Genomic DNA, 19,662 nt, shown 5'->3' with positions numbered 1-19,662 from the left:
ACCCTGAGATACGAAAACTACATTTAACGGCATGGTTCCCAACTGGTTCTTCCCAGATGAGTTAGAACATTGGGAACAAGTTAAACAGATACTATTAAATAGTAAGAAACCCACAACGAGGAAAACTTAACTGCAGAAATGGCACAAATTTGACTCATGATGCAGAGATAGACAAATCTTGGCTGCATCCTCATCCATTCCAGTTATCTTAGAATATATCCTAGAACTAAAAAAATCAGATCTATCAATTAGCTCCTTAAAGGTTCATCTAGCAGCAATTACTGTCTTCCACGACAAGATCAATCACACAACAATATTCACTCACCCGATGGTAAAACGGTTCCTGGCGGGGCTACAAAGAATATTCCCAGTCATACGTGCCCCCACAACACCATGGGACCTAAACTTAGTACTAAAGGCCATTACTTAGGACACCATTTGAACCCTTAGCAACATGTTCACTTCTCCATATGTCTATGAAAGTGTCCTTTTTAGTAGCCATCACATCAGCCCGACGTGTAGGGGAGATTAGCGCACTTGTGGCCTACCCACCCTACACGATATTTCATAAAGATAAGATCACTCTTAGACCTCACCCAAAGTTCTTACCAAAAATAGTGTCAGACTTCCATATTAACCAACCTATTCATTTACCTACCTTTCATCCGAAACCGCATACTAATGCACAGGAAGCAGCACTCCACACTCTGGATGTCAGACCAGTGATAGCATTGTACCTAGAGAGAACAAAAACATTTAGAAGACCAGATAAGTTTTTTGTGTCAGTGGCAGAACGCACAAAAGGCAAAGCCATATCTAGCCAAAGTTATCCATATGGATAACTGGATGTATCCAGGTATGCTAATAAACAGAAAACCTTACAAGCTCCCTCAGGAACTAGAGCGCACTCAACAAGAGCAATATACACTTCTATAGCGTTCCTTAATAATGTTCCTGTCACAGACATATGCAAGGCAGCTACATGGGCCTGAGTACATACTTTCACAAGGCATTATGCAATTGATCATCCATCCACTAGGGATGCTGCATTAAGATTAATAGTACTTTCATCTGTCCAAACAGCTAACACTGAAGTCCTTCCACCAAATGAGGGGCACTGCTCTATAGTCACCTAAAGTGGAGCACCCATAGGGACATCAGTCAAAGAAAAAGAGAGGATTACTTACCTAGTGCAGTAACTGAGGTTCTTTGAGATGTGTCCCACTATGGGTGCTCCAATACCCACCCTCCTCCCCTCTACTTTGGAGTTCTAGCACGGGACTCTATGGTAGAGAAGGAACTGAGGGGGTTGGGTCGCATGCATGCCAGAAGATGTGCTGCGAGATGGGAGCTGCTCATGCGCGACCTGGATGAGTACTGCTGTAAAGATCTCCAATCAAGGATGCGGGATGTGATGACACCTAAAGTGGAGCCACCCACAGGACACACATCTCAAAGAACCTCAGTTACTGCACTAGGTGAGTAACCTTCCCTTCTCAAACCCTATGATAATGAGGTTTTTTAAAGATATTGTTCGCCTTTTTCCATCAGTGAAGGAAACGGTGCCATTGTGGAACTTAATATAATAGTGGCAACACTGATGGGTCCATCATTTGAGCTGGTAACATGCTCATTGGCTCTCCCCTCCCAGAAGATGGCCTTCCTTATGACAATAACATCTTCAAGAAAAGTCAGCAATACACAAGCGTTAATGGCAGATCCTCCAGACACTCAATTTTTCAAGAACAAGATGACTTTAAGATCACATTCAACATTTTAGTCCAAAATGGTATCTGTTTCACCTTAATCAGGTTATTTTCTTACCTATATTTTTTCCCAAACCACGTTCACGTGCGAAGGAGCAACATGTACATACCTTAGATGTCAGATGGTGCTTATCATTCTATTTAGAAAGGACTAAGCCACTTTATACATCACTTAGACCCTGTGCTGAGCAGATGAAAGGACAACTGGTTTCCACTCAGACTTTTTCCAAGTGGATAACTGCCTGTATGATCTTGGCTTATGGAGTTGCTCAGATGATGCCCACTCCGTCATTATATAGTCTTATCCAATGAGAAAGCAAGTGACATCAATTGCATTTCTTAGCGATGCCTCTACTGGAAATTTGCAGGGCTGAAACAAGGTCCTCTATTCATACTTTTGTTAGACATTATGCTTTTACCTCAGCATCAAGATCTGTTGCAAACTTTGGGAAGACAGTTCTGCAGTCGCTGTTTAAATAGACTCCAAGGCCTACCTGCTGCTGAAACTGCATATGAGTCACTTGAGAGGAATATATAACTGCACCCTTGAAGAAGAAAAGACTGTTACTTATCTGTGTTGTAACTCTTCTTTGAGATGTGGCTGCAGACGTGTATTTTACAACCCACCCTTTGTCCCTTCTGAATCTGAGTCTGCAGCCTGTGGTTTCAGGGCAAAGAACTGTGAGGAGTTGGGGCATCTCCACACTTTTATAGCCGTAGGAGGGGCTATGACAGTGTTCGAGCACCACTCCATGGGTACTGCTAGATAAAATTCTCCAATCTTGGTGCACTGGGCACCTGCACACCTGAGTGGACTACATATCTCCACCCACATCTTGAAGAACAACAGTTGCAGCACAGATAAGTAACAATCTTTTCTGATCTACGTAGCACTTATGAGGCCTCAGCTAGAGTATGTCCAATCTTTGGCACCACATTTAAAAATGTGGACATACTGAGTCCAGAGATAAGCCAAAAAAAAAAAAAAAAGTTTAGAAAACATGATTTGTGAAGAATGGTTGAAACAATGGGACATGTTTAGTTTAGAGCAGTGTTCCTCAACCTTTTAAGAAGCAAGTACCCCCTAACTTCTGAAAATTTTAATAAGTACCCCATCACTCCATTTTCCACAGGATTTTATATTTACAGACTAAGGTGAGCCATATGTTGGGAAAAGGGCTGAGTATATAAGGCTGTGATATGACAGATGTCAGATCTAGTGTGGGTAGGGTTACTGCCTTTACACCAGGGGTACACAACTCAAGTATGTACCTGGGCTAGAGGTGATGTTGGCCAAAGCTAGGAGACTTTGAGCAGCATGCTGATGCTGGGGAATATAAAGTTCCATGCCACATTTTTTGTGATAGATTTGAGAGGAGGAAGGGGTGAGAGAGAGACAGGAAAAGAGGATAAGTGGTAAAATCTGGGGCTGTCATAGAGCAGTGAAATTGACAAGTTTTCTGGGCACTGGGCTTTGAGCCAGGGAGGGGGGCTGCCACCTGGGCAAGTTATAGGTGGCTGCCAACTGGCTGCCAGTCCAGGGGGTGGGCAACTGCCACCCAATCGAAACTGGGGCAGAGGAGGCTTCCACACTAACTAGGATCCAGGGATGTGAGCAGGCAGCTACTGCCCATCTTCAAGCCAGGGTGCTGGAGGCTGTCCCTTGGCTCGGAGCCGGGGCGCAGGTGGCTGCCACCCAGCTGTGAGCTCAGCTCACGAGACACAAGAGGCTGCCACCAGGCTCCCACCTGGGAGCTGGGACCCAGCAGGAAGCAGGGGGGCTGCTGCCTGCCTCCCAGCTCGGAACTGGGACCTGGCAGGAAGCGGGCAGCTCCTGTGCACCTTCCCCAAAAGCCAGCAGCTGCTGCCTGCCTCCCAGCTGGGACCGGTCGGGAAGCGCGTGGTTGCAGATCGGCTTCCTGGGACTGTGGCGGCTGCTGCCCACCAGCTGGGAGCTGTGACCAGGTGGGAAGTTAGGTCACTCTGTTTTTCCCTGGGTACCCCCTGCCTGTGTCTCGCGAACCCACAGGGGTACGCGTACCACACATTGAGAAACTACGGTTTAGAGAACCCTACCCTTAGTTTAGTGCCCCTGTTTGTGGAACAAATATTTAATAGATCTTAAATCTAGCAGAGAAAGGTATAACATGATCCAAAAACTGGAAGTTGAAACTAGACAAATTCAGACAGGAAATAAGGTGTACATTTTTGTTTAACTCTGAGAGTAATTAACCATTGGAACAATTTACCAAGGGTTGTGGTGGATTCTCCAGCACTGACAAGATTGGATGTTTTTCTAAAAGATCTGCTCTAGGAATTATTTTGGGGAAATTCTCTGGCCTGTTATACAGAAGGTCAGACTAGATGATCATAAAGATCCCTTCTGGTCTTGGAATCTCTGAATATGGCTGGGAGAGAGTGGGAGGTCAACATGAAAATAGTCTTTAAACATGTACAAAGGTTGTATAAAGAGAATGGTGATCAGTTGTTCTTCATGTCCACCAAGGGCAGGACAAGAAATAATCAGCTTAGTTTCCAGCAAGGGAGATTCAGGTTATATATTAGGAAAATCTTTCCAACTCTAAGGATAGTTTAGCCCTGGAACAGGTTACCTAGGGAGGTTGTGGAATGCCCGCCCCTGAGGTTTTTAGGAACAGGTTAGACAAATACCTCTCCTGGATGGTCAAGGTATTTGGGCTTGCCTCAGCACTGGGGAACGAACTAAATGATCTCCCGAGGTCCCTTTCAGGCCTACATTTCTGTGATTCTGTAAAGGGAGGGGCCAAGGCCTTACTCTTTTATGGAACTGAAGGTGAGAGGAATCGCTTCAGTGTGAGTTTGGGGGAGGTTTTGTATGCTGGGAGTGATGAGGGTGGGGGGCTTAGCCAAGTTTGTGGAGAGTCACTCAGTGGTGGGGAAGGTTATTCATTGAGTTTTGCTTTTGGATTGGGAGGGAAGGGTTAGTACAAGCAAAGTGTCTTCTGTGGAGAAACAGCCTTACAACTTAAGAGGAGCATGCCTGAATTTGTGTGTAGCCAGCCTGCCATCTAACTTCAGATTCTGTCTCTATATTTTGGTCTCAGCTGAAATACACCCGGCCTGGATTGCCCACATTTAGTCAGGATGTACTATGCAAATGGAAATCGGAGATAAAGATGTACCGAAGGGTCCACTGTCCAAACCAGGTAACCATCCCTGTGTCCTTTCTAAAGCACTGAAGAGACCAAGTCCAAGGACCTTAGAAAAATCATTGAGTCTGGCTAGGCTGTGCAGCAGTTAGTTGAGAGACTTCCACAAGCCCAAAATCAAGGTTCATCTCTGTTGTCTGGAGGAGACAAACACTACTTGCTCTCAGGGTGAATATCTGTCAGTTTCTCACAGAGGCTGCTTGGGCACCATTTAAGTTGCTTCTCAAGAGATGATCTTGTGCTCTTATGACTAGAAAAATCCAGTGGGGAACTATTAGGTCCATTGATGGAGACTTAGTGTTTCCCGAAAGGAGAGTAGGCGCTGAGTGGGCATTAGTCCATTGCCTAGGAACCATCACTTGATGTTGAATCTTGCAGACTGCAACCTGACTTTCCAGTTCAAGGCTATTGAATAGGTAGAAAAGTCTCTGTGCCTGCAGCCAGAGCTCTCGCATTTTGGCTGAGCTTTAGGTCTGGGTTTAGTATGGACACTGCACTGGTCTCTGGTTAGTGGTGGGTGAAGGCCAGATGTCCATGCTGATTCTGATTATCATACCAATGGCTGCCTGGACTTTGGGACTCCTCATAGAAGAGCAATGTCTTTACTTCTGTCAGAGATCCTTGGGAAAGTGTTGGGAAATGCTCATCCATGCCCAAGGACTCTAATGAGGAAGCTTGAAGAGTTGTACTCTCAGCCCTTTTATATGTGAAGCCACTGGGAGGGTTAGTGATGCATTTGGGTGTGGTGCCATCGTTATGCTGACAACATATACAGCTCTTGTCTTTTCATTGGATCTAAACCATACAGTCCCTGCTTTCCCAGTGTCTCTCTGAGGTAGGGGATTGAATGACAGTGAACTGGCAGAGTGTCATGACAAATAAGGTGGAGGTGATACTGTGTGGGGGAATTACTAACGCATACATTAGAAAGCTGTCCCGTAGTGTGAGGCTTTGCCCACGCTTGTCATGAGGTTCTCAGCCAACAGGGACTGCTGAAATGCCAGAGGTTTTGGAACAAATTGATCAATTAAACAGTAATAAGTCAGCAGGACCAGGTGGTATTCACTCAAGATTTTTGAAGGAATTCAAATATTAAATTGTAGAACTACTAACTGACATGCAACCATCACTTAAATCAGCCTCTGACTAGAGGATAGCTAATGTGATGCTGATTTTTTAAAAAGGCTCCAGATGTGATCCCGGCAATTACAGGCCGATAAGTTGAACTTCAGTACCAAGCAAATTAGTTGAAACTATAGTAGAGAACAGAATTATCAGACACACAGATGAACACGATATGTTGGGGAAGAGTCAATGCAGCAAAGGAATATCATGCTTCACTAAGCAGTCATGGGATATGAGAGAAGGTCCTGTCATGATCATAACTGGTTAAAAGATAGGAAACAACGGGTAGGAATAAAGAGTTGGTTTTCACAGTGGAGAGAGGTAAATAGAGGGGTATCACAAGGATCTGTACTGGGACCAGTGCTGTTTAACATTCATAAATGATCTGGAAAAATGGGTAGTGAGGTGGCAAAGTTTGCAGACATTACAGAATTACTCAAGTTAGTGAAGTCCAATGCTGAGTATGAGGAGTTACAAAGGGATTTCACAAAATTCGGTGACTGGGCAAGAAAATGCCAGTTGAAATTCAGTGTTAATAAATGCAAAGTAAAGCACATTGGATAACATAATTCCAACTATACATACAAAATGACAGGGGTCTAAATTAGCTGTTACCAGTCAAAATAGAGATCTTGGAGTCATTGTGGATAGTTCTCTGAAAACATCCACTCAATGTGCAGCAGCAGTCAAAAAACCTAGTAAAATGCTAGGACCCATTAGGAAGGGAATCGATAATAAGACAGAAAATATGATAATGCTACTAGATAAATCCATGGTACGCCCTCACCTTGAATACTGCATGCAGTTCTTGTCACCCCATCTCAAAAAAGATATATTAGAATTGGAAAAAGTACAGAGAAGGGCAACAAACATGATTAAGGATATGGAACAGGTTCCATATGACATGAGATTAAAAAGACTGGGAGTGTTCGGCTTGGAAAAGAGATGACTGAGGGTTGATAGGATAGAGGTTTATAAAACCCTGAATGTTGTGGAGAAAGTGAACAGGGAAGTGTTATTTGCCCCATCACATAACACGTGTCAAGCTCTCTTGCAGTGGCATGGGTACCAACCTCAGCGCAGACTGTTAGGAAACAGGGCACAAACCCCAGATTGGCTGAGAGTTCTATACTTAGATTTCGCCAACTAATTATCAAGTGTATACTCCTACGCACGATAACAGCCTCAGCATGGAGTCTAAGACAACCCCCTTGGGTACTTCCATCTGTCTTGCCACCCAGGTAAGCTTACCTTTGTGATAGATGGCCCCTTACATTGAAGATCACAGATATGTTCAGGTTATTCCCAGTCTCAAAGGATCAGTCACTGACTCCAAGTCAGTTGCACTTTAGATCTTACACCAAAGACAATGCTTGTAGCCAATCCTATAATAAACTACCTAAAGATTTATTATAGAGGAAAAGGAAATGGGTTATTTACGAGGATAAAGCAAATGGTAAACATAACACACACAAATAAGTCCCAGTCTTAAATTTAAAAAAGTAATTGACGCTTCTATAATAAGCAAACTCTATGGGTGTGTCTACTTTGCAAAGATAAACAAGCGGCAACCCTGTGCTACCTGACTTGAGCACTGGGAGCTCAGGCTCTGGGGCTATTTCATTGCAGGGCAGATTTCTAAGCATGGGCTAGAGCCCAGATTCTAGGACCCTCCCAGTATGCACTGTGGGAAAACTCTACTGTCCATCCTGTTTCCTAACTGTGGCAGTGCTAATTGATGGGACGCAAGTGCCCCTAAGGAACACGAGTACATAAACGGCATAATTAGCTCCTTTGGTTGCTGTCTCAGTAGCATCATTGCAGTTTGAGAAGACTTTATACTAAACTGCCATCTCATCTGAGAATTGGGCACTCCACCTCTTGCCTGAGTCACATTGGTAGGAAAATGCCCATGTGCACCTGTTTGGAGGATAATTAGGACATCAGTCTCCAGGACTGTCAAACTACTAAAATAAAACTTTGCATTTGGGATGTTCAGTGAAAGTGTTTTTGGTTTTGGTTTTTTATTTATTTTTGTCCATCTGTTTTGAAGTTTGACATAAAATGTATGTTTCAGGGGAGAAACACACACACTCTCCAGCCTGGCTGCTGCTGGCTGCAGAGCGGTGAAGTACATCTCCAAGGTTTGGGGTGCAGTGTGCTCCAGAACCCCCTGGGATCCCTTATCCCTGTCCCCACTGCCTAGGGAGGCTTTGGGGATGTTTTGGGTCTGACTCCCATTGGTGCACCCTCACAGTACATCCTGCCCAGGCACCTCTGCACACACAGCTCCAGGAAGGGTAGGGGGAACCAGAAGCAAGGGCCGGAGAGCAGAATGGGAACTAAGCAGTTGTCCTGCAGGGAGAGGAAGCAGCAGAGCTCCTGGCTCTGCACCGCCCCCAACATCCTGGCAGCTGGGAGTGACCTCTCGCCTTTCAGCTTTGCTCCCTACTCCAGGCAAGCTCTGTGCAGCAGCGTGGAGGAGCTACAGCTGCCCCTGCAGGGGGCTGCGGGGAAGTTTTGGGACTGGCTTCCATTCACTGCCCTGACAGTCAGGGCTGGATTAACACAGGGGCTTGAGGGGCTGCAGCCCAGGGCCTTGGGCTAATGGGGCCCCATGCAAAAATAAAACCCCGCTTTCCCCCCTCTCCCACTTGATGTGGGCCCAGTGCCCTGGCCAGGAGCTGCTCTGGGCCCCAAGCAGTGCTGTGCTGCTGCTCCCTCACAGCCCCGCCCCTCTCCCACATGACCTGAGTGTGAGCTCTGCTCAAAATCATCTCATGTGCCACAGGTTGCCCGCCCCTGTTCTACATGTTTTAAGATTGAAATGTAACCACAGCACAGCTTTATATTAATTAAAAGGCAAGTTTAGTATAGCGTTAATAGCCTCGATGCCATAATTGTGATCATTTTGTTTTAAATTAGAAAAAAGAGTTGTACACAGGGGCCACACAAAATCTAATAGCCCCGGGCCCACAGGAGAGTTAATCCGGCCCTGTTGACAGTGCACACTGCCTGGGCGCACCTACACATGCAACCCCAGGAAGAGCAGACAGGCCAGGGATCGGAGTGGGGACAAGCAGCTGCCCTAAAGGGAGAGGAAGCGGCTTGGATTTTGGGGGTCATCCCTCCAACCATGCTGAGCAGGAGCTCTACAGCTCCTCCCTGCAGGGCAGCCGCTTAATCCCAGTTCTGCTCTGTGGTCCCTGCTGCAAGTGCAGAGGCGCCCGAACAGTGTGCACTAAAATCTGGCTGTGCTCTTGTGATCAGGAAGCTGCTTTCTGTGCAAAAAGCTTCTTTTGATCAGTCTCCACTGAAAACCATGCATGCCACAACCCTGGTAGTGTGCATGCAGACCGGGGTGTTCAGCAGACAATGGGTTAATGCTGATCTGAGCTGCTGCTCTTTGCAAAAGAAGGTGTGGGTTCTGTTTGCAAAAAACTGCACCACATATTGTTGGCACAGAGAGGACTAAGGAACTCTGGGATACTTCCAGGGCTGTCAAGCCAGGGCTGCATGCACACAGGAAAGCAATAGTGGTTGGACCCTAGTTCCAGCTTATCAGGGTCTTGGACCCTGCAGGGTCCTGAGACCCTTGGTTCAAGCCCTAGGTTAACACAATTGGTGTGTGGACGCAAGAGGGGTTAGACTTGAGCCAGGTAGACATACCCTAAGAGTCCAAGCAGCATAAAGATACAGTTTGGCTCCTTATTCCCTTCCTCTCTTGTGTGTGAGCTGCAAACTCAGCTGATGGAAGGAATTCACTTACATGACTCCTCTTCATGGTGGAATGGGGGGAGAGCAATCAACAAAGTCTTTTGTCCTCTGATATTCCACAATAGTTCATCTGGTGTCAGTGGGCCTACCTTCTAGAGCAGGACATAACACCTCCTGCTGGAGTTCATCACTTTACTAATTGATGTCTCTCTCCTGTCTGGTGATTTACACAGCCTTATAATACAAATGCTTAAATTAAATATCACTTTACAATGTGGGATACAGAAGTTATAAGTGAAATTAATGCATGCAGCAATTAACAAGTGTTCAATGAAGTCTAAACACTATGCACATTTTTATCATTCTAATACCTGTTTTAATACTGCTAACGTGTCAGCCAGACTGTTTCCAGCTATGTATTTGTCAGTATTCAGGTGGGGCAGAAGGACATTGGCATGAGCTGGCACCTGGTTTACCAGCATCACAACACAAACCAGGGGTCATCCAATGAAATTAATAGGTAGAAGGAAGTGCTTCTTAACAGAAGCACAGTCAATCTGAGGAACTCGTGCTGGAGATCTTATGAAGGCCATGAGTATAACTGAATTTAAACAAAAATTAGATCCATTCATGGAGGATATGTCCATCAATGGCTATTAGCCAAGATGGTCAGGGATGCAACACCATTCTTTGGGTATCCCTAAGACCCTTGACTGCTAGAAGCTGGGATTTGAGAACAGAGGATGGATCACTAGATAATAGCCCTGTTCTTCTGTTCCCTCCCTCTGAAGCCTCTGGCATCAGCTGCTGTCGTAAGACCATATACTCAGCTCGATGGACCATTGGCCATGCTTATGTTTTTAAGGCTGTGGCATCCAGAAATGCAAAGTTGTAACCTAGCCCCACCCTACCTGTCATCCCTCATTTACTATCAAGATGTCTGCTCCCACCTCCAGTCGGCCCGTGGTGCCTATGTCCATCGCCCACTTGTTACATTTTCAAATAAGCAGCTTGTTTTCTCCCATTCTGCCCTGTGTGGTTGACAGGAACTCCTTCCAAGCATCTGCAAAGCTGCCTCATTACCTTTCTTCAAAACTCCTTTTCTGTGATGCTTACAAAAAACTGGACAATGGTTAGGCTGAAGGTGTGCAAAGACCATGCCTGTCATGTGACCAATATTGTTTCCTTGTATTCTACTGTTCTTCTATGTCTTCATCTGTTGTCTTGTTTTATACTCAGCTTGTAAAGACTTTGGGGCAGTGGGTCATATTTTTGTTCCATGTTTGTACAGCATCTAGCCCAATGATCTCTGAATAGGGCTCCTATGCACGATGGTAATGCAAGTAATTAATAATAGTGACCCTGTGATAAGTTGTTCCTCTCTGGGGCCTCCTGAGGGCGAGGGGAGCATGTCTCATCTTGGATATCCCTCTGTGGAAAGCAACTTGACAGTAGTCTGGGTTCCAGACTTAGGGGATAGCCCTTCAGCGGTACCTCTTAGGGAGTCTGCCTCCTTCCACAGTGGCCACGCAAGGCAATCTGCTGGGGTAGGCAACACTTCAGTGTGCCTCCCCCCACACCACTGAAATTTGTCCCAGTCTCCCTTTCATCAGGCCTGACAGGCAGCCAGGCCAAATATGAGCGAGTGGCATATTGACCTGGCCCCCAGTGTCACAGCACCACTCAGGTTTGGCCCAACCATTCCTCTGTCATGATGGGGAAGCTTCCAGGCCAGTTTTGAGCCTCTGCCCTTCAAGCAGGTTAGAATAGTCCAAAAGAAAAAATGAAAGTGTCCCCACAGCCTCCTGCAGGGCAAAAACCAGTAGCCTTAGGAGGAAGGTCTAGGCTCCTTGTCTCGTGTGTCCAGACAACCCAGGGCTGAGTTCCAGGACACAGAAAATAAAAGTAAGGAAAAGCTGCTCCCTCTGTTTCTTCAGAAGGCTCAGACAGCTGGTGCTCTCAAAGTTTCACTAGCAGATGGCCCCTCTTTCCTGAGGCTAGGGAGCTCAGCACTAGCTCTGTTTGCTTCTGAAAGCCACCCACAGCACCCAGCCTGAGCCAGTATCCTCCCTTTTAAGGACCCACCCTTCTCCAGGACTGACAAGACTTACAGATGCAACAAGTTGAGATTATTTGAACCCAGAGTATCTCTTTAACTCCTTGATTGGGACAAGGGCTGCCCCACTATAGCCCTTTCTCTATGATGGACCTTGCTGTGGTTTTTAGGCCTCTATCATCAATGTGCTTTGGAGTATTATAATGTTCTGCATGTGGGGTTGCCCTCAAAATCACAGCTGACCCAGTGAGCAGCCATTTGTCCCCTGTACTCCAGATGTTGCACTGGCTTCCTTGTGAGAACAGTTTGAGGTGTTCAAACCCCCACAGGGGCTGGGTCACAAAAAGACCCTTTTCCCAATAGTTCCAAAGGGATAGCCGTGTTAGTCTGTATACAGCAAAGACAACGAGAGTTCTGTGGCACTTTAAAGACTAACAAATTTAATATTTTTAGACATAAGCTTTCGAGAGACTTAGCTCTCTTCTTCAGATGCAGTAATACAGAAAATAGGTAACACAGAGGTATCTTATGGGTATCCAGGTGCATTGAGAACAATGGGGGAGGTGGAGTCCGGTACTTAAGACCTAATGACGACCATTGAGTAGGAGGTGAGAATGGGTGAGCAAAGTAATTTACCTTCGGTAGTGTGATAGCCATTCCAAGTCTCTTGTCCACTGAAGTTAGCTGCAGTACTTTCACCATCAGTCACCAGATTTAAAGATGTGAGCGTGGAGGAAGGCTCCTAGACTCTAGTAATTGTCCTCACCCTTTTCTCTGACAAGAGCCCATGTTTGTTGACCTTCAGGGTGTGATGCAAATCCTGTCAATTTACTCAGGCTTTTAGTAGAATGGGCATCCCTGTAAGCAACACATTTCTGGCTGGAGTCTCATTATTTTGTCTGAGATTTGCCCAGAGGTGGAAATTATTTCATTTACTGGAGTCTTAAACAAATCTATCTGCAAAGGGCCCTCTACTCCCATCTCTGTCACATCTGGTCTTGTAAAACTCTATGTATCTTTTCATTGCTTTCACCCTTCTAAGGAAGGGCCTTACCAGAGGAAAAAGTATTTCTGTGCATGGGGAACTGATTTCTCAACTGTCTTGCTGACAGCTGTTGCCCTTCTCTCATTTCAGGGCTGTGAGTCTGTATATGGCAGCGTCTCAGGACTCAAATCTCACCTTGGCACCTGCACCTTGGTTTGTACCATTTCTATACAGTCTTTTTCACACATGCACTCCTACTGTTACTGTTCTGTGCATACCTGCATATCTGAGTCACTGGCCTGCTGGATCCCAGTCTGTCAATGTTCTTAACTAGCTTTCTCCACTGTGTCTGACTGCCTCCCCAGGTATTAACGTAGCTGCATCACAAATGTGCTGTGAGACAGTAAGGTGGTATGTCCCTTACACCTGTACCTGAGTCACTGTCCTGCCTGCAATCCCATGGCTATAAGGGCACCTTTCCCAAATGTGCTCCCTGTATGGGAGACCAGCAAGGCCTCCAGCAATGATGGAGATTACTCAGGGAGTAGCTGGAGCTGGTTCCACCCTCATTGTCTCAGGGCACACTGGGGTAGCAGTTTCTGCACTGGTGTGGCTAGAGTGCTCACCCCTCTGGGATGAGTTAGAGGGTTTTGTACTTGGTCTTGTTGCTGCTGGATCATATCTGGCCATGACTTGGGTGCAGAGTCTGTGCCTTTCAGCCTCCCTGAGCCAGGAGGAGGGTGGCATCTGGTGATATGTTTTCTGTTTTGGTGGCAGGGAGACTTTGTGGCTGGGAAATACAAGTGTCTCCTGTGTGAGAAGGAATTCGTATCGGAGAGCGGGGTCAAGTATCACATCAACTCTGTGCATGCTGAGGTGAGAAGTTCGTGGTGCCCTGCCCCCTTCAAAAGGGTGGGGAAAAAGTGCCATGCCTTACCCATTGTCCCATGCTGCTTCCACTCTGTTCATTTCTCCAGCACCTTCTGTATCGTGCAGCACTAGCCAACCCAGTGCATGTGCGCCCAGGGAGCGGGATAGAATCTGTCCAGCAACTGGTAAAGATAATGCTGTGCTGGCCAACTGCATTCCCAGAGCCCATTTCTCTGCCAATTCCTGCCCTGGGGGTGGTTCCAGCAGTGGAACATGACAGGCATCCCACTGTTTCTCTTGCCAGTACTAACCCTCTGCTTTCTGAACCCTCCAGGACTGGTTTGATGTGAATACAACTAACAAAAAAAGCTTTGAGAAGCTGATGAAAATCCGCCAGAGAGAAGATGAGCAGAGAAAACAGCGAAAGAAACGTATCACAGCCCGGAGCAGGAAGAAAAGGCCTGGGACTGTATCTGCTAAGAAGCTCCTCAGTGCAGGGGCTGAGAGGAGCAGGAGAAGGAGTAAGAGGGGGCGTTCCCAGCTGGTGGACAATGAGAGCAGGAGCAGCGAGGAGGAGGAGGAGCCCCCAGCTGCACAGAAAGCAGAAATTCCCAAAACCATCCGCAAACGGGGCAGGAAATAGATCACTGGAGGCAGAGGAACTAGGTGGTTCTAGGAAGCCAGAAACACAGGTCATGGCGCAGCAGTCACTCCCTCCTGGTGAAGTTCCCGTGGACAGTGGCACTAGCTGTGTATCCAGTGTAGTTTGTGCTCTAGTTACAGGCTGAGTTCAGGTTACAATAGTTGTTTATTTAGTGGTTTTAAATATTTTCGTCTCCATTGCAGCTCTCTGCTTTTGTTGTCCTCCTCTTAGGGCCCCTCAGCTTTGGTGAGAACAGGTTTCCTTGATGGAGGTATGTGTCCCTTTATGGGGTCTCTAGACTGGGTATACAGGGGAGTGATTTCCTTTGCGGTAGTGTATGCAGATCCTGCAGATGCTCTGCTTGTCACCTGCAGCCCAGTGCTACCTCAAGTGCTTAAAGGGGCCATCTCTGAGGCTCAAGACACCTGAAGGCTGTTTCCTCTTAGGCTATTACTATAAAGCACCATCCCTTGACTACACTAATGTCCAGCCTCAGCACTGCCCAGAAGTTTAGGAACCCAGGCGTGACTGATAGTGTTAGGAAACGCTGCCAAAAGCAGCAGTGTTTTCAGTGGGCTAATTTAACTTTCAGCACCTGCCTCCTTTAAGGCTGAGCACTGACTGTTTGGCCCCTCAAAGTGGGGGGGAGCTCTTCCTCCAGTCTGCGGCTATATACCAGCTGTCTACCCTGGCCTTCCAAAGGCACATGGCAGCAAACCTGTCTGCCAGCACACTACAGACTGAGGATATATGAGATCAGAGCAGATTGCCAGTGCTCTATTATAGATTCACACTTCGTAACAGCCACCTCCCACCTGCAGGACCGTACACATGCACAGCAGCAAGGGACTGAGTGCTGCTGCCCGAACTTGCTGCCATAGAGCCCTGGGTGGCCTTCCCCAGTTTGGTGTCATTCTTCTCTCTCAAGCCTGAGTAGGTGCTGCTTGTCCTTGTAAGAGAGCTCTGCAGGTGCCTTCTCCCCTGAGCTGGCTGTGGCATGCTCCTGGGATTGTCACCTTTACTGGGACAAGCCTTATTGTAACTGGCCTTTGAGTTTTGACTTCAGGGCAGGAGGGAGCGGGTCCTGTTTACCTGTTGGATGAAGTTTTAATTGAGCTCATGGTGAGTGTTTTGCCATGTTCCAGTTGTACAGCAGAGCCAGCTGAAACCTGTAAATGCATAACATTTCTGGCACGCATAGTCATCCCCGTGCGCTGCTGGGCAGAGTGGTCCTGCAGGATTTCTGATGTGCAGCCACGCCCCCTAACAGGGAAAACTGCCAGATTTGATGTCTTGTTACCCTCGCCTCTCTCACTCCCCTACCATTTCCTGCCTCAGCTTGCTCTTTAGTGTGATACTTGAGGATTCAGGTAGCTGTATCACCTCCGCGTCATGCTGAAGTGAAGCTTCCACCTCCGGCAAAGGTGCTGGTGCTGAAATTCACAGGGCCCAGCGGGTTTTGCTGTGTTTTTGTTTCTAGCAGTTATGTTCATTCACTAAATAATCTAATTGCCTTCGTGGCTGGGGTAGGCCCAAGCCCTCCCCAGCCACGGCCATTTTACATGAGCTACACCCTCGTGTGCGTAGAGTGAAGTAGATCCCCCTGCCCCCCATCTCATACAAAGTAACACCCATGGCGACTGTTGGACTCTGTATGCAATGCTCCATTCTGGTTTAGGTGCAGTAGCTGTATTTCATGCTGGGACCTGCAGTTATGGATTGCAATGCTGCATTAAAGAGGCATATATCTGGGCTCCCCTATTGAAGTTGTGAGATATGTGGTCAGAGCAGCAGGATCAGGATCAGAACAAGATGAAATAAAATGTCACCTGTGCAAGATTGTTTCTTTGGTGTGTAGTGTCTCTAGTATCATCCCCCTTTCAGCAGTGTGGGGCAGAAGAGTGCAGAACTGCCTGTCTCTGGGCTTGTGTGTGGCAATAGGACACATGCCCTTAAGCACTGAGGCAAAGGGCTCACTTTCAGTTTTTTCACCCCTTCTCTCTCCAGCATGCCAACCCTCCTCACAGCTTGCTGCATTAATTTAGATTAAATATGTGGGCACAATGAGTCAAAGGATTATATAAGGAACAAAAAGAATCCTAACAATGGTGTTCGTCCATTACTAGATAGAATTATCAACAATAATGCAGAAAAGGCAGAAGTTCAATAAATATGTCTTCATTTGGGAAAAAACATGATATAGTAATATCATACGATAACCCTCTTGCCACTTCACTAGTAGCTCAGGAGGATGTTAAACAGCAGCTACCGAAGTCAGACATTTTTAAATCAGCAGGTCCAGAAAGCTTTCATCCAAGAGTTTTAAAAGAGCAGGATGAGAGGCGTACTGGACCATTAATGTTGATTATTAACATTAATAATGTTATTATTTAGACCATCCCTGCCAGCTGTTTGCCTAACCTGCTTTTAAAAATCTCCAATGACAGAGATTCCACATCTTCCTTAGGCAGTTTATTCCAGTGCTTAACTACCCTGAATGGAAGTTTTTCCTAATGTCCAACCTAAATCACTCTTGCTGCAATTTAAGCCCATTGCTTCTTGTCCTATCCTCAGAGGTTAAAGGGAACAATTTTTCTCCCTCCTTTTATGTACTTGAAAACTGTTATCATGTCCCCCCTCAGTCTTCTCTTCTCCACACTAAACAAACCCAATTTTTTCAATCTTCCCTCTCAGGTCATATTTTCTAGATCTTTAATCATTTTTGTTTCTATTATCTGGACTTTCTCCAATTTGTCCATATCTGTCCTGAAATGTGGCACCCAGAACTGGACACAATACTCCAGGTGAGGCCTAATCAGCGCAGATTAGATAGAGTAGAGTGGAAGAATTACTTCTCGTGCCTTGCTTCCAACAGTCCTGCTAATACATCCCAGAAAGATGTTTGCTTTTTTTGTAACAGTGTCACACTGTTGACTGAAATTTAGCTTGTGGTCCACTATGACCCGCACATCACTTTCTGCAGTACTCCGTCCTTGATAGTCATTTCCCATTTTGTATGTGTGCATCTGATTGTTCCTTCTTAAGTGGAGTACTTTGCATTTGTCCTTATTGAATTTCATCCTATTTACTTCAGACCGTTTCTCCAGTTTGTCCAGATCATTTTGAATTTTAATCCTATCCTCCTAAGCACTTATAACCTTTCCCAGTTTATCATCTGCAAACTTCATAAGTGTACTGTATGCCATTGTGTAAATCATAGATAATTATGTTATCTATAAGGACTAATTATAAGGACTAGCCAGCATGAATTTCTCAAGAACAAAGTCATGCCAAGCCAACTTAATTTCCTTCTATGACAGGGTTATTGGTCTAGTTCACGAGGTGGGAGCAGTAAACATGATATATCTTAATTTTAGTGAGGCTTTTAACAGCGTCCCACATGACAGTCTCATAAGAAAACAAGGGCAATTGGTCTAGAAGAAATTACTATAAGGTGGGTGCACAACTGGTTGAAAGACCGTATCCAAGGCTAGTTATCAACTGTTCACTGTCACATGAGGAAGGGTATCAAGTGGAGGCGGGGGGGGGGGGGGGTCAGTCCTGAGTCTGGTACTGTGTCTGGTACCTCAGCCCTCCCCACTTTCTGGCAAGGGTCACAGGACTGGCAGTACAGCCAGTCCGCATCGAAGATCCCCGGCCAGTAAAAGTCTTGCAGCAGCCTCTGCCTGTTGCATTGGATCCCCTGGGGTCCCGAGAGAGGGACAACGTGTGCCAGGTACAATGGCCTGCAGCGGAACATTTGGGGGATTACCAGCTGTCTCCTGATTCCCCACAGTTTTACCTCCCCGAGGGGGAGCCCACTCCCAGTACAGGAACTCTCTCCCACAGGAATTTTTCCCAGCAGTCTCCCCCAAGGGATTTTGCAGCCCCGTGGCCAGCAAGTTTCCTCAGCTTCATTAATGACCCCAGCTCGGTCTGGAATTTGGCTGATGTGGACTGAGTCAGAGCCTGACCCACTAAGCCCTTGCCCTGGCAGCTCCTTCCCTGCCATGGCAGGATTCCCCACGTCTGGCTGGCGGGTCTTCCTGGTGCCGGGCTGTGATGCTGCTTTTTGGCTCAGGCTCCAGGTAATGGCCAGGGCACTCTGGGGTTTGCCCGGCAAGTCCTCCAGGTCACTTCCTATCAGCACCTTGATCATAGAATCATAGAGTTGGAAGGGACCCCTGCTCAAAGCAGGACTAACCTCAGCTAAATAATCCCAGCGAGGGTTTTGTCAAGCCGCAGCTTAAAAAACCTCTAAAGATGGAGATTCCACCACCTCCCTAGGTAACCCATTCCAGTGCTTCACCACCCTCCTAGGGAAAAACTTTTTCCTAATGTCCAACCTAGACCTCCCCCACTGCAATTTGAGACCGTTGTTCCTTGTTCTGTCATCTGCCACCACCGAGAACAGCCTAGCCCCATCCTCCCTGGAACCCCCTTTCAGGTAGTTAAAGGCTGCTATCAAATCCCCCTCATTCTTCTCTTTTGCAGACTAAACAAGCCTAGTTCCCTCAGCCTCTCCTCATAAGTCCTGTGCTCCAGCCCCCTAATCATTTTTGTTGCATTGGCAACTAATTCTGCACCCCCCCACTTCCTTGGGGCCCTCCTTTGCACCCCCACCTTGGAGCACCGTTGCCATTGGTACCTTGACCAAGGGGCCAAACGCCCCCCTCCGGGTTAGGTAGATATTGGGCACCACCCGGCCTGGGCCCACCACCTTGGGCAGAGCCAGCATCACTTCAGCTCCCGTGTCCCAGAACCCCTGGATCTTCCTTCCATTCACCTCAAGGGGGATGAGGTGGCACTGGCTCCTTCAGGGAGGCCCCACACTCACCTGGCAGATGGCAAACTCTGGGTTGGGAGCTCTGCCCTCCCCCAGTGAGCCGGTCTGAGCCTCCTTCCCCTTGAGACCCTGTGACGCTGCCAGCCGCACCCACCTGGGCAGCCAGCTCCTCCTCTGGGAAAGCCCCACCCAATTAACCCTTTGAGGGGTTGGCTTGGCCCTCCCAGCCTTAAGCCTTGGACATCGCACCCACTTGTGTCCCTCGTGCCCACAGTAAGGGCACCTCCAGTCTTGTTGCTCTCCGGGGGCCAGTCGGTTTGTCCCAGTATTAGCTGTCCCTCTGGGGGGAGGTTTCCCGGGGTCCATCTTCGGGCCCCCCCGCCTTGGTGGCTCCCCTGTGGCATCCCTGACCTGGCCCCGTCCCCCTTTGGACCCAGTCCATATCACGAACTCATCAGCCAGCCTGCCTGCACTCCGCAGATCCTTAGGCTTCTTGTCACTCAGCCACAACTTCAGGTCGGGGACA

At 47.2% G+C, this 19,662-nt stretch overlaps 1 protein-coding gene across 4 annotated transcripts in view; it reads left to right on the top strand.

Moving 5' to 3' along the window:
• ZNF512 (zinc finger protein 512) overlaps nucleotides 1-16,187 on the top strand; it is a 46,119-nt gene extending 29,932 nt beyond the window's left edge. For 3 of the 4 annotated variants that reach the window (XM_067550552.1, XM_067550550.1, XM_067550554.1), the window contains 4 exons: nucleotides 4,850-4,951; nucleotides 12,988-13,050; nucleotides 13,615-13,713; nucleotides 14,042-16,187. In XM_067550552.1, the coding sequence (XP_067406653.1) occupies nucleotides 4,850-4,951; nucleotides 12,988-13,050; nucleotides 13,615-13,713; nucleotides 14,042-14,350 (573 nt within the window). In that variant the 3' untranslated portion in view covers nucleotides 14,351-16,187. The remainder of the gene's footprint in view (nucleotides 1-4,849; nucleotides 4,952-12,987; nucleotides 13,051-13,614; nucleotides 13,714-14,041) is intronic. The other variant, XM_067550553.1, reaches the window with a different exon arrangement.
• Nucleotides 16,188-19,662: the final 3,475 nt, after the last annotated feature.

This window comes from Emydura macquarii, unplaced genomic scaffold (genome assembly GCF_026122565.2).
Source record: "Emydura macquarii macquarii isolate MOO-44397 ecotype Brisbane River unplaced genomic scaffold, CSIRO-AGI_Emac_v2 contig_1300, whole genome shotgun sequence".
NCBI classification, from domain to species: Eukaryota; Metazoa; Chordata; order Testudines; family Chelidae; genus Emydura; species Emydura macquarii.
Note: the sequence above shows the minus strand (reverse complement) of the source record. Positions and strands in the feature narration are given on the sequence as shown.